This window comes from Plecotus auritus (assembly GCF_963455305.1).
Source record: "Plecotus auritus genome assembly, chromosome: X".
In the NCBI taxonomy this organism is placed as follows: domain Eukaryota; kingdom Metazoa; phylum Chordata; class Mammalia; order Chiroptera; family Vespertilionidae; genus Plecotus; species Plecotus auritus.
Genome location: NC_137784.1, coordinates 24,117,569 through 24,134,068, shown reverse-complemented (window position 1 = coordinate 24,134,068; position 16,500 = coordinate 24,117,569). Strand labels below are relative to the sequence as shown.

The following is a 16,500-nucleotide window of genomic DNA, read 5'->3' as shown; positions in this document are numbered from 1 at the left end:
TAACTGGAGTGGTAGAAATTACAGAGTTGCGATATAAAAAATAAGTATGGCAGGCTAGATGTAGACCTGGAACCCAAAATGAAGACTGACATGTTGTGTGAACCAAAGAAGGGGCTTTGTTTGACCACGTGTTCTTTTTCTTGACTTCAGAAACCCTCATGCTTGCTTTATTTTCTATACATGTTTAAGGAAAAACTATTCAGAAGAGAAGCCTCAGATATTTTTGTTACTTTTAAAAAAACAACAACACAAGTTTAATTCAGTACCCATTTGATTGCTTGAGTTTACAAGTTATGGAAGAATTTAGAGTTATTTAAATAATAACTACAATTTTGGTATAGTACTTAGTAGTAAAAAACAAAGCATCTTTAATTTTATTTGAAGTGTGTTTCAATCATGAAGTCAGAATTGAGTTGCTCTTTTATTTGCCTTTAAAAATTACTCTAACTTCTCTTCTATATTTTATAAAGAAACTTCTAGTGTTTAATAATACTTACATTGTTAAATACTTTCTATCAAGACTTTAGGAACTATGTCCAGTTGCCACACGGTTAATGACTTAAAGCTGTGCTATATAGGTTTAAAATAATGGAAATATCACTGGCCAAGATGAATATGCAAAGCAAGAAAAATATTATTCAGTGACACTGCAAAATTACTTTCTGTTATCCATGCCTCTCTATTCCATAGACTCCAATGTTTTCCTTTATTCCCTTGGGATATTTAAAGCAGTGTTTTTAAGAATGATTCAACCAGAAACTGAAGCATGGCATTATGGTTAGAGTTCATTAGAACCACATTCAAATGTTGTTTAAGAGTCATAGTGTATGGCCGTGGCCAGGAGGCTCACTTGGTTGGAGTTGCTGGTTGGATTCCTGGTCAGGGCACATAGCTAGGTTGCAGGTTCGTTTCCTGGTCGGAGTGCATATGGGAAGCGGTCAGTCGATAATTCTCTCTCATGTACATGTTTCTCTCTCCCTTCATCTCTCTCTAAAATCAATAAACATATCCTTGGGCAAGGATAAAAAAAAAGTCATAGTGTGTGAAGAAGTGAATCTGAAAAAGAAAAATACATATAAATCGATGGCATTGCAAACAATGCTCCAGGCAAAAAAAAGAAAAAGAAAAAAGAATAGAAAAGTACTTATATTAAATTATACTGTTTTATGTATACTGCTAATGTAGACCATGAGAAGACAGACATTCTTTCATTTGTTCATTCATATATTTAATGATTCAGTGGTTTTCAACCAGGGGTGATTTTATTCTCCAGAGGAGTTTGGAGATATTTTAATTTTTTTATTTATTGATTTTCTTTAGAGAGAGAGGAAGGGAGACATAGAGAGAGAGAGAGAGAGAGACAGACAGACATAGAGAGAAACATCAATTTGTTGTTCCACTCATTTACAAATTTATTGGTTCATTCTTATATGTGCCCTTCCTGGGGATCAAACCTGTAATCTTGGTGCATTGGGATGACGCTCTAACCAACTGGGCTACCCAGCCAGGGACGGAACTATTTTGGGTTGTCATGCCTGAGGGAAGAGGAAATGCTACTGGCATCTTGTGAACAGTGACCAGTGATGCTGCAAAACATCCTATAACACACAGAGCAGCACCCTACAACAACAAATTATCCAGACCAAAATGTCAGTAGTCCTAAGGCTAAAAAAATCCCGACTTAAGCCAAAATTGCATGCTTATCAAAACTACTTTGTTCTGGTTCTAAACCCTGTGATTCATCAAATAAAATCTAACTTTATATATGTACTAGAGGCCCAGTGCACAAAATTCGTGCACGGGGAGGGGGGTGTCCCTCAGCCCAGCCTGCACCCTCTCCAATCTGGGACCCCTCGAGGATTGGGCCTAAACTGGCAGTCAGACATCCCTCTCACAATCCAGGACTGCTGGCTCCCATCTGCTCACCTACCTGCCTGCCTGATTGCCCCTAACCACTTCTTCCTGCCAGCCTGATAACCCACTAACCGCTCCCCTGCCAGCCTGATCTATGCCTAACTGCTCCCCTGCCAGCCCAATTGCCCCCAACTTCCCTCCCCTGCAGGCCTTGTCCCCCCTAACTGCCCTCCCCTGCAGGCCTGCTCACCCTGAACTGCCCTCCCCTGTAGGCCTGGTCACCACTAACTGCTCTCCCATGCAAGCCTGGTCCCCCCTAACTGCTCTCCCCTGCAGGCCTGGTCCCCCACAACTGCCCTCCCCTGCAGGCTGGTCACCCCCAAATGTCCTCCCCTGCAGGCCTGGTTCCCCAGAACTGCCCTCCCCTGCAGGCCTGGTCCCCCCTAACTTCCCTCCCCTGTAGGCCTGGTCGCCCCCCAACTGCCCTCCCCTGCAGGCCTGGTTCCCCAGAACTTCCCTCCCCTGCAGGCCTGGTCACCCCTAACTGCCCTCCCCTGCAGGCCTGCTTCCCACCAAGTGCCCTCCTTGGCAGACCTGGGTCCCCCCCCCCAACTGTCCTCCCCTGCAGGCCTGGTCCCCCCCACAACTGCCCTCCCTTTCAGGCCTGGTCCCTCCCAACTACCCTCCTCTGCTGGCCTGATCACCTACAACTGCCCTCCCCTGCTGGCCATCTTGTGGCAGCCATCTGGTGTCCACATGGGGGTGGCCATCTTGTGTGTTGGAGTGACAGTCAATTTGCATATTACCTCTTTATTAGATAGGATCATATTTGAGCAAATTCATAGAACCTATAGTGTAGTAATTAAGTATGCAAGATATGCATTTGGCAGACCACTGTTCAAATATCACACCTACCATTTGTTAGCTTGTGCCTTAGACAACTTCTGTAACCTCTCATGACTAGTTTTTTCATCTGAAAAATGATAATAATGTCTGCTAAACAACTCTGTGGAGATCGAGTGAGAATAATTAAGATTTATGTAAAGAGCATAGCAGAATGTTTATGTTTAGTAAGTTCTCAAAAAATAGTAGCAGTTAGTATTACCTATGCATATACTAAATTATTTGATTCTGACCTACTATGAATATCCTGGCCACATACCATATTTCATTGTTTCTAAGATATCATTTATTAGAATATACATCATTATTTTATCTATCACTAAGAAAAAAAGTGCTGCCAATTAGACTCTGACACACCATCATTTATAAAATGTGTCCCAGTTTCAGAGCTGTTAACCTGTAAAAATACAATGTGAGCCTTAGAAATTATTACTGTAAAGCCCATCAGAGAATATTTTCTTAGGCACAAGTGAACAAGTCTACCATTAATGACATTCAGCTTCAAATTCACTTAGGATACAAGAACAGAAGCAGCTTCCCAGGAAGGCAGGTTCAGGTATATCTCTCCTGTGGGATTTGAAAGCAGACTGTGCAGCATTCCCACATCCATCCAAGAGCTATTCTCTTTGCGGCACCTGTCCATTCCCAAATGACAGCTCAGGTGCAAAGGAAAAAGACTCACATATAGGGGCTGGGTCAACCCTGTCCTAGAAACCTCATGCACTCCCGGGGCCAATGAGCGTCTTATAACATAGGTGGAATTTCCAAGATTCATAAAAGGTACATGCTCAGTTACAAGAGTTACTATACTCAGAGGATCCCCAAAATTATAGCTTTCCATTAGTTCATCCACAGAACTCCTCAATCAGCTGTAATTTACCAATCAGTTTTTTTCTCATGCAGAAGCAATGTTGCCTACCAATACAGTTGACATTCCAACTTCATCAGATTTCCAGGGAGAATGCAGCTAGAAGGTTCAAAGGTCAAATTCTCATGCAGGGAGGGCAAAATATGTTGGAAACCTTTTATCTACAATAATATATCATTTTCATAATTTTATAATTAAAGATACTAAAATTCATAGACTTTAAGTGACTTGCCCCAACTCATCCTATCTAATAAAGAGGGAATATTCTAATTGACCCTCACACCATCGCAAAGATGGCGGTGCCCACAGCCAATAAGAAGGGAATATGCTAATTGACTGCCCTGCCCTCAAAGATGGTGGCGCCCACAGCCACAAGATGGCAGCGCCCAGTCCCCTCAACCCCGCTGGGGCAGCAGGCATGCAACAAGGCCTCTGGAGTCCCCCATTCCCTTCAGCCTCCCAGCTGCCTAGGGCCACCCAAGGCTCAGGTAACCAGGGCTGGCCGAGGTTTGCACTGCCGGCAGTGGCAGCAATAGAGGTGTGATGGGGGCATCACCTTCCCCTGATCGCCAGGTAGTCTCCTACCCCTGAGGGCTCCCAGACTGTGAGAGGGGGCAGGCTGGGCTGAGGGAACCCCCTCCAGTGCATGAATTTTCATGCAGTAGGCCTCTAGTCCTATTTAATAAAAGAGTAATATGCAAATTGACCATACCTCCCCTATACACACAAGCCACGCCCACCAGCCAATCAGGAGCAAGTATGCAAATTAACCCAAACAAGATGGCTGCAGCCACGGAGAGAGCAGGAGGCTTGGGTTTCCCCAGAAATGGAGGAAGTCAAGCTTTCTGCCTGTCCTGGCAGGCCCAGGCTTCCACTCAAGGCTACAAAGTTTCAATTATAGAAGATAAATAAATCCCAACAAAAATGGCGGCAGTCTCAGAACTGGAGAGAGCAGGAGGCTTGAGTTGCCCCTGGCGATGGAGGAAGCCAAGTTTCCGCAGCCCTGGCCTGCCTTGGCCTCCGCTTAAGGCTACAAAGTTTCAATTATAGAAGATAAATAAATCCCAACAAAAATGGCTGCAGCCACTGAGCAAGCAGGAGGCTTGGCTCTGCTCAAGGCTACAAAGTTTCAATTATCCTTTCTAATAAAAGAGTAATATGCAAATTAACCATCATTCTGCTATACTCACAAGCCACGCCCACCAGCCAATCAGGAGTGGGTATGCAAATTAACCCAACCAAATGGCTGCAGCCACAGAGCAAACAGGAGGCTTGGGTTGCCCCCAGAGATGGAGGAAGCCAAGCTTTCTGCACACCCTGGCCAGCCCAGGTTTCCACTCAAGGCTACAAAGCTTCAATTATAGAAGATAAATAAAACCCAGATACCAGGGCCTCTGCTTGGGTTGCCAGGGGGAGGCATGGCCGGCCTGCAAACCACCACAGGCCCCTCGCCCAGGCTGCCCCAAGGAAACCCCCACCCTGATCCAGGACACCCTTCAGGGCAAACCAGCTGGCCCCCACCCATCCATCAGGCCTCTATCCTATCTAATAAAAGAGTAATATGCAGATTGACCATTACACCAACACACAAGATGGCTGCCCCCATGTGGTCAAAGATGACTGCCCCCATGTGGACACAAGATGGCCACCACAAGATGGCCAGCAGGGGAGGGCAGTTGGGAGGGACCAGGCCTGCAAGGGAGGGCAGTTGGGGGTGATCAAGCCTGCAGGGGAGGGCAGTTAGGGGTGACCAGGCCAGCAGAGGAGGGAAGTTGGGGGCCACCGGGCCTGCAGGGGAGGGAAGTTGGTGGGGACCCAGGCCTGCAGGGGAGGGCAGTTGGGGGCAAACAGGCTGGCAGGGGAGCAATTAGGCATCAATCAGGCTGGGAGAGGGGGTTAGGGGGTGATCAGGCTGGCAGGCAGAAGCAGTTAGGGGCAATCAGGAAGGCAGGCAGGAGAGCAGTTGGGAGCCAGCAGTCCTGGATTGTGAGAGGGATGTCCGACTGCCCATTTAGGCCCGATCCTACTGTGATCGGGCCTAAACAGGCAGTCAGACATCCCTCGAGGGGTCCCAGATTGGAGAGGGTGCAGGCAGGGCTGAGGGACAGCCCCCCCCTCCCCGTGCATGAATTTCATGCACCAGGCCCCTAGTGAATTAATAAGCCTAGAACCCAGATGTTCTTATCCCTAATCTGTTAACTTCCAACAACACTGTAATACACTAAAGCAGTAGTCAGTGAACTACAGTCCAAGGGCAAAATTCTGTCCACCACCTGTTTTTATAAATAAGATATTATTGGAACACAACCACACTCATTTGTTTATGTATTACTTTCACACTACAATGGCAGAATTTAGGTATGACAGGAACCATATGGCCCACAAAGCCTAAAACATTTACTATCTTACCCCTTATAGAAAATGTTTTTTTGAGCTCTGCTCTGAAGTATAACTATAAACTGTTTGACTGTCTCCATGAGTCTATTTAAGGAGGTAAAAGGCAAAATAGGTTTCTCATGTTTTACCTATAAAAATAACTACCCATATAAAACCTTCTGTACCTGAAGGTTTTTAGAGCCACAGATACCAAACATTTTTATAGATCAACATTTGGCTACCTTTTTCTGTAAAGTGCCAGAGAGTAAAGGTTTTAGAATATATTTTAGGATTTATGGGCTATATGATTTCTGTTGCAAGTCATTACAGAATTAGAACTTAGATAGCTGGGTTCTAGAACCTGCACTCTTCACCACTAAAGATTAGGAATGTTGTAAAACCTGGGGAGAACCAGTTTCAATAAATGACTTTTCTTAAAGCAGTGTCCTGTGTTTCCATTAAACTAGATTAGAAATTTAGTCCTCATTTAAGAACTGTATGTGTAAAAATTTTCAGAGTAAATGCATCAGGTTACTGCAAACAAGTACTTCCCTCTAAGCAATGTTATATTTGACTATTCCCCTTGGGAATCTGCTTATAACTGTTATCTGTTTTTTACATTCCTTTAGTCTAATCTTAACACAGCAGCCAGAAGGATCTATTAAAAAATAAGTCAGCTCACATTGCTCCTCTACTGAAAACCTGATGGTTCTTAATTTCACTCAGTAATAGCCAAAGTCTTCACATAGTTTTGCCTGGAAGGACCTACCCTCCCCAACATCTCTTGCTTGCTTCTTGCTACTCTCCCCTGGCTCATTAGGCTCTACTCACCCTGGCTTTCTTGGTTTTGTTTAAATTGAACAGACTCCTGCCCCAGGGCCTTTGCACATGCTGTTTTCTCTGCATAGATTGTTCTTCCCTGAGATAGCTGTTTGATTCATTCCCTTATTTCTGCCTAATCTTTATTTATTCAAATGCTACTTTCTCAATGAGGCTTTCCCTGGAGGTACTTTCTCAAATGTTCAGCTCCCACATATATATCTCTTATTCCTAGCTGATGCTTTATGGTTTTCTCTTTAGAACTTTTCACACTCTGATGTATCATAATTTCTATTTTATTGCCCGTTGTCCCCATTGGAGTGTAAGCTTCACAAGAACTGGAAAATTGTCTTTTTTATTTAGTTATGTATCCAAGACTTAAGTAGTATTTAGAACATAATAGGTGCTCTTATATTCAGTAAATATTTACTGAATGAAGTAATATGTTAGGGGTTTGGAGGGCAAGACTTTGTTTGCAAAAATAATTCTGCTGCCCTAGCTGGTTTGGCTCAGTGGATAGAGTATTGGCCTATGTACTGAAGGGTCCCAGGTTCGATTCCGGTCAAGGGCACATGCCCGGGTTGCAGGCTTAGTCCCCAGTAGGGGACATGCAGGAGGCAGCTGATCAGTTATTCTCTCTCATCATTGATGTTTCTATATCTTTCTCCTTCTCCATTCCTCTCTGAAATCAATAAAAATATATTTAAAAATAATAATAATTCTGCTATTAAGACTTTGAAATCCCTTCTGTGTGAGTGGAAGGCTTGTAAGATAGGATATTAGTATCATTACTTGATGGTCACACCTATGTCCACACTTTTATTGGCCTTGAACATTTTAAGTATGTCCCTTGGTAGATTATATCTTCTTGGTTTCATAACACTTGCCACTTTAAAAATCAATACTGCATTATGTTTTGTATATTTGGACAGATTGTTTTTGAAATCCATAAATCACTAAATCAGAAAAAATATATATCCCTTTGGTGGAATGCCCTTGATTAGCTCAGAATGGAAAGAGAGAACCTGTCGTTCTTCGTCAATCAGCTTGCCACGTATTTAACAGCATTGCAGTTACAGAGAAGGAGAGCTGTGTTGCCCTGGTCTAGCAAACCTAATTGTAGATAAATAAAAGAACAGTCACCCAGCATGAGGGAAAAGAAAGAAACCGAACTGCACAATGTTGTGTTTTTCCATCCATCAGCCTTCATTTGTCAGAGTCTGCCTGACAATCTAGGCCAGAGAAGTCAGGCTCTAACACAATATTGATTCCATTTCATTTTTCGTTTCTTGCTACCCTTCTTAGCAAACAGTGTATATGTGAAATGAGAGATGATGCAGTCGATAGACATGTCCAGGGCACATTTATTTTAAAGGCTTACTTTGTTTTTGTTATCCCAGAAAGCCATATGGTGTTTTTTTATTTGTTTGTTTCACTATAACGTTGCCATTGTTAGCTCTCGCTGCAGTAACAAACAATCCCCAAACCCCAGAGATTTATAACAACAGATATGCATTATTCATTCATGTGTTTTCAGATTAACAACAGCTTTCTCTATACTATGGATCATTATCAGGTTTTCTCATTCTAAATTGTGGATCTGCTCCGAATGTGTTATTCTAGAACCCAGACTGAAAGAGCAGTTTCTACATGGTACATTATTCTTCTGTGGTGGAAGATGGAAACCATAGATACTAGAAAATCTTGAATTGCCCTTAAAGACCAAGCTCAGAGCTGTCATAGAGTCACTTCTGCCCACAGTTCATCAAAGCGAGGCACATGGTCAAGCCCAAAGTTGATGGTGAGGAAGGTATATTCACCCACAGGACAGCCATGTTCACAGAGTCAATGAAAAATAATGAGCTAATAAACCAAAGTATTCACAAATGTATTAGAATTTAATTGATTCCCAGATGCATTTTTTTACATTTCAACATCTCTAAAATTGAGGTATATCCCACAATAGTGTCTACAAAATCTAATTGCTTTTTTTTAAGCTTTCTTAGTAGGTCATAAAATAATAGTGAACCTTACAATCCATAATATCTTAGATTTAATAGAATAAACTATGGATTTGGGTTATTGACAAAATAGTCAAATGGTAGGACATAGTCTTTACAAATAAGTAAAGTAAGTTACTGAGCATTTATGTTTGTTAAGGAAAAAGTTGTCATTTTTATCTAGAATTTCTTTGTTTTCAGTAGCAGCATGCATATCTCATTGAGAGCTGAATGGAAAACCATGCATTAGTAGTAAATCATATCTCTCTATTTTTATATTCATATATGAATGTATATACCCGTTTGTAGAATATCAATTAGAATATGAAGTGTCATTCCATTGTTTAAAACCTTTTTGTGGCTTCTCCACTAAGATGCTGAAGATGGTATAAAAGATTATTTTTTCCTCTGGTTCTTGACGTTTACTCCTACACCATTTATTTCTTCCCATTCCCCCACATTGGCTCTCCATGCTGCCTCCAATTCCTGTCCTGCATAATTCAGATTTGCTCTTGCAATACTGTCTATTATCCATCACATTGTCAACTAAGTATATGAGCTGCTTCTGTTCCAAGCCTTTGCTTAAGTCTTTCTTCCCCCATGAGGTCTGTCCCTACCCTCAGGTCTTTCAAACACAGAACTGATCACTACCTTCTCTGTACCCCACTTTACATTGCATTTTGCTGGTCCTTATACCTGTTGTACTCTAAGTTTAATATGGGATTGCTTGTCTGTATCCTACACAAAGGATTACCTTATACCTTGTAGTATTCGCAGTTCCTAGCTAACATGTTGAAATGTAGTAAATATTCAATATATGTTTGTCAGATGAATAAATGAATGAACAAATGTTGGAACATATCTGCAAAGGCTGTTCATATCCTCCTTATATTGTCATATATATGTATACACATATATATTTATATATTCTAAGGTTAACAGTCTATATATATATACAGGCAGTCCTCAGGCTACGTCGGACTCGACATACATCATTTCATGGTTACGTTGCCATCTCCCATTTATTTATTTTAAAAAAAGTTCAGTCATTTTGACGTATGTACGTATGTGATTTATGTTTTTTATTATTTATTTATCACAAGTAAAGGTCAGGAATTGTTATCTTTCTTTTAATTTTTTTTTTACTGTTTCACTTCATTACTGCTGTGTATGTGCTCCATGTGAGTGACGTAGTTGCTTATGTAGGTGGGTTCAGACTTTTGGCAAAAATCGTGTTATGTCGTGCCATAGGAATGGATCTCCGGCATAACCCAAGGACCTACTGTAAAAGGCTAATATGCAAAATGTCCCCTTGGGAGTTCGACCAGGAGACTGGGAGTTCAATCACTCACTATGATGTGCGCTGAGCACCAAGGGGGCGGCACGGAACAAAGGAAAGCCCTGGCCGGCAGCCAGAAGGCCCTGATTGGCCCTGATCGCTGGCCAGGCCTAGGGACCCTACCTGTGCATGAATTCCATGTACTGGGCCTCTAGTAGGTAAAATAATGGAAATGGAAATAAGTTTAAAATAAGAAAGAAAACAAGGTAAAATGTATCTCTGTTAGAATATCCTTAGGATCTCTGTTAGAATATCCTTAGGAACATCAAATTTCCAGTTTTAAAAACATGTACAATGAACTTAATATTGAGTTAATATAGAAATATAATGTTCAATGAATCATTTCTTAGAAAATGCAAATATATTAATTTGCATATGAATTGTTACTTTCACCCTCAAGGGTGTTGTCTAGTCTTTTTTCATCACTGGCCATTGCTTCACTACTTCTCAGACTACCAACTTCCCAATATTAGTAATGCTATTAATAATAAATAAGTAAGACTGAGGGTGCTCAGAGAGTTATTCCATTTCAAAAATCCTATCAGGACTGAATTTAAAAATATACCATGATATTATCCTAGTGAGCATTAATGAAGGCTTATTCCCTATCATCTAACTAATAAATATTATTTTCTTAAAATTATGCAGGAGATTATAGTGAACTGTCAATACTATGATGAAAATAAAACACTATAAATCACATTATAAGGGTCTTAACTCCTGGTGCACAATCTTACATTGCTTGGGATATATTCAGAATAAGACAGGGAAAAAACCTAGATGGAAATGTTCTATTATTAGAAGTGAGGGGTTTTTGTTGTTGTTGTTGAAATCCCATGAAGACTTTCTTGTCTGAATGTTCTTTGAAATTGAACACTTTATACTTACAAAAACTGGCCACTATAATTAGCTGTGTTTCCATTTCAGGGGTGACCTCCTTTACCTTATCTTAAATCATGTAAAGATGTGAGACCATTTGTGAGATAAAAGGTTTATTCAGACCAGTTCCCTGACCTGGATATTATCAGCTGGCAATCATAAACCCACACAAAGACACCCTTGAAGCATTTTAAAGGCTATGTTAGAATTTCTTTCCTTTGCTATGGGAAGATACAGTATTTTATCTCAATTACACTCTGGAAGGATATTATAGAATGTATTGGAGTTAAATAGGAGGAGAAAAATTAACGTATTAAGAAATATGACTGCCAGTTTTATCACATTCACACATACACACTACGCACAGCAGAGTAAGGGATAAAGTGGAGGTTTAGTTGCACACTTGCTGATTGTAATCTCAACTTTGCCATTTGCAAGTTAAGTTATCTTGGACAAATTGCCTCAGTACCCCTCAGTTTTGACATCTGTAAAATCAGATAATACCCTTTTGGTAGGAGGTAAGTGTTAGGGAGAAAATGTATGAAACACAGTGTTTGCTACAAAGTAAACTTTTTTAAAAATATATTTTTTATTGATTTCAGAGAGGAAGGGAGAGGGAAAGAGGGATAGAAACATCATTGATGAGAGAAAATGATTGATTGGCTGCCTCTCGCACACCCCACACTGGGGATCGAGCCCACAGCCTGGGCATGTGCCATGATCGGGAATTGAACCATAACCTCCTGGTTCATAGGTCAACGCTTAACCAATGAGTCATGCTGGCTGGGCTCACAAAGTAAACTTCTAACAACTCTATTAATATTACTATAGCAGTTAGTACCAGTATAGTTTGTTGGCATTTTCAGCACAAGGATTTTAGTATTTTTTTAATCTGCACAGTCATTTAGTTTGGCTGGGGTTTTTTTGTTGCTGTTTATTTATTTGTTTTTCTTTGCTTTTTTATTTTTTATGTCAAGTTTTAATTGCATGGAGGGCTATCAAAATTTTAAAACTTATTTCATGCATGCTTCCATTTTCTCAGGATCATTATCTGCTTTTTATGGTATGTTTTTCTCACACTAATTTAAGAAAAATATACTAAAGAATATTTGAGTGAATTTAATTGGATACATAAGTTGACCCTTCAAGCAATATTTGACCCTGAATAACTGACCTGCCTGTTAACTAATAAATTCACACCGCAAGTAAATATAGTGAGGTAAATTGTAGAAATGTATCTCAAAATGGTCTTTCTAAAGTGATTTTTCAAAGGTACCTGTAATGAGATCTAGTTCTCCAAAACAGTGCCAAGGAGAAGTAACCACAAATACTTTAGAGATGAATGTGGTTTCTCTCACCCATCGCTCTATTTCTGTAAGACCAGCTGTAAATCTCACCCAGGTACTTAAACTCGTCATTATTTCATTGAAAAATGAAGAGAGGACAATCACGGCGATGAAAGGGCATGCTAAGAGGAAGCATTTCTATACAGGGAAATGGCGTGACTTTGCAAAGCTCATTCATCCGAGGACTAAATCTAGGGCTAATTTGGTGGCCTGAAGGAGTATTTTACTTTCTGCAGATACAAAACCAGGACATTTCACATGGCATGCCACCTTTTTCTTAGTCCATCTGGCAAGCACCTGCTTCGAACCCACAACTCTAAGTAGTATCTGGACTGCCCTAATGTCAGCCTTGTTGTTGTTTCTGTTCATTTGCCAATGAAAAATTCAGATGTTTATGTTCACTTCATAAGAGAATTCCTTGTAATATCAAATGCAGTCTCCTAATCCTATTTATTTACCAGTGCCTTCTGAATAGTAGCATCAATTCTTTGTGATCTTTGCAACTATTTATTTGGAACTATTGAAGAGTAGGAGCAAAGAGAGAAATATGTTAGTGCTAATCATTTGGCTGCATATGAGGAGCATTGGTAAAATTATTGACTGTTTATGGTCATTTTCTGAAGGTATAGAATTTACAGTGGGTGCACTTATAAACAATTTTAAAGGAAAGAAGAAATACTCAACCTCCACCAAGCACACTCTAAACTTGACCTTGTTACCATTGGGTAAGATTTTTAAATAACTTTTAGAATTTCTCGTCCTAGAAAATAAATTAATACTTATAATTTGTGGTTCATTTCTTTCGTAATTATTGTCCCTAAAGTTGGTATGCATGTATTTGTGTATATGTGTCTTGCGCTTGTACCCATTTATGAACAGGGTTAGTCCTAATGTTATGGATACTTTTAACCAAAGTGCCTGTCTCCCACTGGCATTTATTATAATCAGAACTGAAGAAATAATCTCTTTCAAAGAGCTTTTGCTGAGCACCTACAAGTTGCAAGACATCCAACTATGTCATATAAGATTATAGTCATTTGGGTTGAGGACTCCCAGCTCTGATAATCTGAGAGAACAAATACAAACACAATATATAAAGGTAACAGTGGCATGAAGACACGAACACCCAGAAGTGCTGGGAGGCTACAGGGTAGGAGAAGGAGAGAGATATGGGTTAATCAGGAGTTGCTCTCTGGAGTATATTGCCCAGGCCCTGACTGACACCTGACATTGATTAATCAATATTCCATCCTAGTGTTTAACAAGTGTTCCATCCAAAAAGTCTTCTGAAATATTTACCTTCATTTCCTTCAGCTTCAATTTATGCACATTTCTTTTGTTCTCTCTTCAAGAGAGCTAGACAGAAGCCAGTAGCAAAGCACTTTATATTTCTATATATAAAGAGGTTTGTTTGTTTATTGTTTTTTCAGACATACTTCAGTCTTCTCCAGACTAAGGGAAAACAAACACGTTTCTTAAAATAATTGAATCATTTCTCAAAAGGTTTATTTCACTTGACTGCTTAATAATTAATAAGCCTTGATACTGTGCTTTAAGTGTTTAATCTTGGGAAAGAAACTTTATAATTTTTACAATGATGTGGAAAGAATTATTGAATTTCTATTTTGAAACAGAATTTTGGATCCCAAATACCAAATAGAATCCTGTTAAACTAAAAACTTTGTAAAGTAAAATGAACATTAATATTGCTGAGTTTATGGATGCAAACAAAAGTATTAATCCTATTCATAATTTGTACTTTTCTTATTGCATTTTACTTTTTTGACAAATAGAACATTAGTGTCTGTTTCTCTGTGGAAGCATTACAATATAATTTAAGATAACTTTGGATAAATTTCTAAAACTTTAGTCTGTTTCACAAAGACCTTTATTTCTTTTCTCTGCAGTTGAAGCTACTTTTTTTGTGCCTCTATGTACCATGCAGAAATTGATCTGCAATACATGTGGAGTCTCCAAGGGTATAGTTAAATTTAGTAATTTTATTGCTAACTGTGAAGTTAATCTGCACTGTATGTGTTCTTTTCCTCAGGAAACTGAAGTAGCAGTTCAAGCTAAACAGCCGGATGTGGAAGGGATTTTGTCTAAAGGGCAGCATTTGTACAAGGAAAAACCAGCCACTGAGCCAGTGAAGGTAATGAAGCAACCTCTAGCAATATCTATTACCTCATAATGGGTTATTCTTCCCCTTGTACATTTGCCATTGGCGTGTTCTATTTATAATCAATGAAATAACTTGTAAAGAAATATTGGCCATACTGCAATAGCAGAGGCAGAGCTGTCTTTTTGATCAACATATCCTATTTATATATTGTGATCTTAGGACTATTAATGAGTCATTGCATTAAAGGACTCATTTCTGTCCTGGTGCGCTGCCATTAATACAAAAAGTAGTCCCACCTTCAAGGTAGATTAAATTCTTTGAGGCTTTATTGCGTTGCTTGCCAGCCTTGATGCTTTCATTATTGTTTAGCTTAATTCAAAGCAAGCTACTGCATCATACTGTCTGTCTCCACCAGCTGTAAAGAAACACAATATGGTCCATGACCTCTCTTTTCTCTGTTGTTCTTTCTTATGAAAGAGGAATCGGCATTTGGGACTCAGCACTTCATTGGGTCAAGAATTGTTAGTGAAATGTCATGTAATTGCTTCTCTCTTGGGTGAAAAAGCTGGCCTGAGGGAAAGCTTTCTACTTCTTTTCTTTCCTCGTGTACATTTGAAGCATCTGACACGTTTATCCATAGGTTATTACATGAGGAGAGGAATGGAAAGCCAGCTCAGTTTTCAAAAATAGCTAACCGATGGCTTCCACTTGCAAATGGGAGTCTAGTGATATATAGATGTTAGGTATGTGTTACCTTATTTTCTGTACCTGACCAAAATGATAATGGCTACCATTATGATGAAGGTTTCCGTGTGCCTATAATGGTGGCTGTTTATTGATCAGTCCTGATTTCTCTAGCTAATGTTGCAGGATGAGATTTAGTGAGCCTCCCCCTCATGTTTAAAACTGCTCTAAAACAGTGCAGGTCAATAACCTCATTATATAGACCTAGTTTATCCTTGCAGACAACATTACCATGACTTAGACACTGTCCCTAAGGTCACCACCTACACTTGGCCCAAACTTCATTTCTAGAATATTGTTGCTTTTCTTTACAGTTTACAAGGTGCTTTTTCTTAGGTAAAGTTAAAATTTTAGCCTCAAAGTAATGTCCAAATACCAGATGCTAAAAGGCACCTGTTTCTCTAGAAATATCGATGGGCATTTATTAATACACTGTCCCACTTCTAACATCTGAAAGAGTAATAATTTGCATTTAGTTCCAAGCCAGGTCTGATGATTTTTATGAAGTAACAATGTGTTCAGTATTTATTTATTTATTTCATTTATTTTTGTTTTGGTTTTTTTTTAATCCTCAAATGAGGATATTTTTTCATTGATTTTTAGGGAGAGTAGAAGAGAGAGGGAAAGACAGAGGGAAGCATTGATGTGAAAGAAACATTAATTGGTTGCCTCTTGCACGAGCTCCAACCAGGGCCTGGGCCAGGGAGAAGTCTGCAACCGAGGAACATGCCCTTGACCAGAATCGCACCCTGGACCCTTTGGTCCACAGGCCCACGCTCTATCCACTGAAACAAACTGGCTAGGGCTGTGTTCAGAATTTAGATGAGAGAGCTAAGGAGGGTCCTGAAAATAGCAATTTCAGGGTTTCTGTTGATACTCTAAGCTAAGCCAGCTCCCTAGTAAACACCTTTCTTGGTTAACAGAGTGACTCCCGTGGCAAACACTGAAACAGACAAATGGACCATTTTGTTGGTCCACTCTGTCTACTCTGGTTTGATGCTCAAAGACGTTATGCAGGGTTTCTTAAATTGTTACAGATTACAAATGTGCATTTAAATTGGCTTATACAGTTAAACCTTTGTAAAAGAAAAACACACAGAGTGAAAAGTTTTCATTGAAAGTTGAGAACACTTTTATAAATTTAATTTTAATTATTTTTATTGAATTTATTGTGGTGACATTGGCTAATAAAACTATATAGGTTCTAGGTGCACAACTCTATAATACATCATCTGTATATTGTATTGTGT

The 16,500-nt window shown here is 39.7% G+C and overlaps 1 protein-coding gene across 1 annotated transcript in view; it reads left to right on the top strand.

Moving 5' to 3' along the window:
* Window positions 1-16,500, top strand: part of DMD (dystrophin) — a 2,407,712-nt gene that overhangs the window by 1,587,269 nt on the left and 803,943 nt on the right. Inside the window, 1 exon segment of the mRNA XM_080651877.1 lies at window positions 14,435-14,536. Within this exon segment, the coding sequence (XP_080508003.1) occupies window positions 14,435-14,536 (102 nt within the window).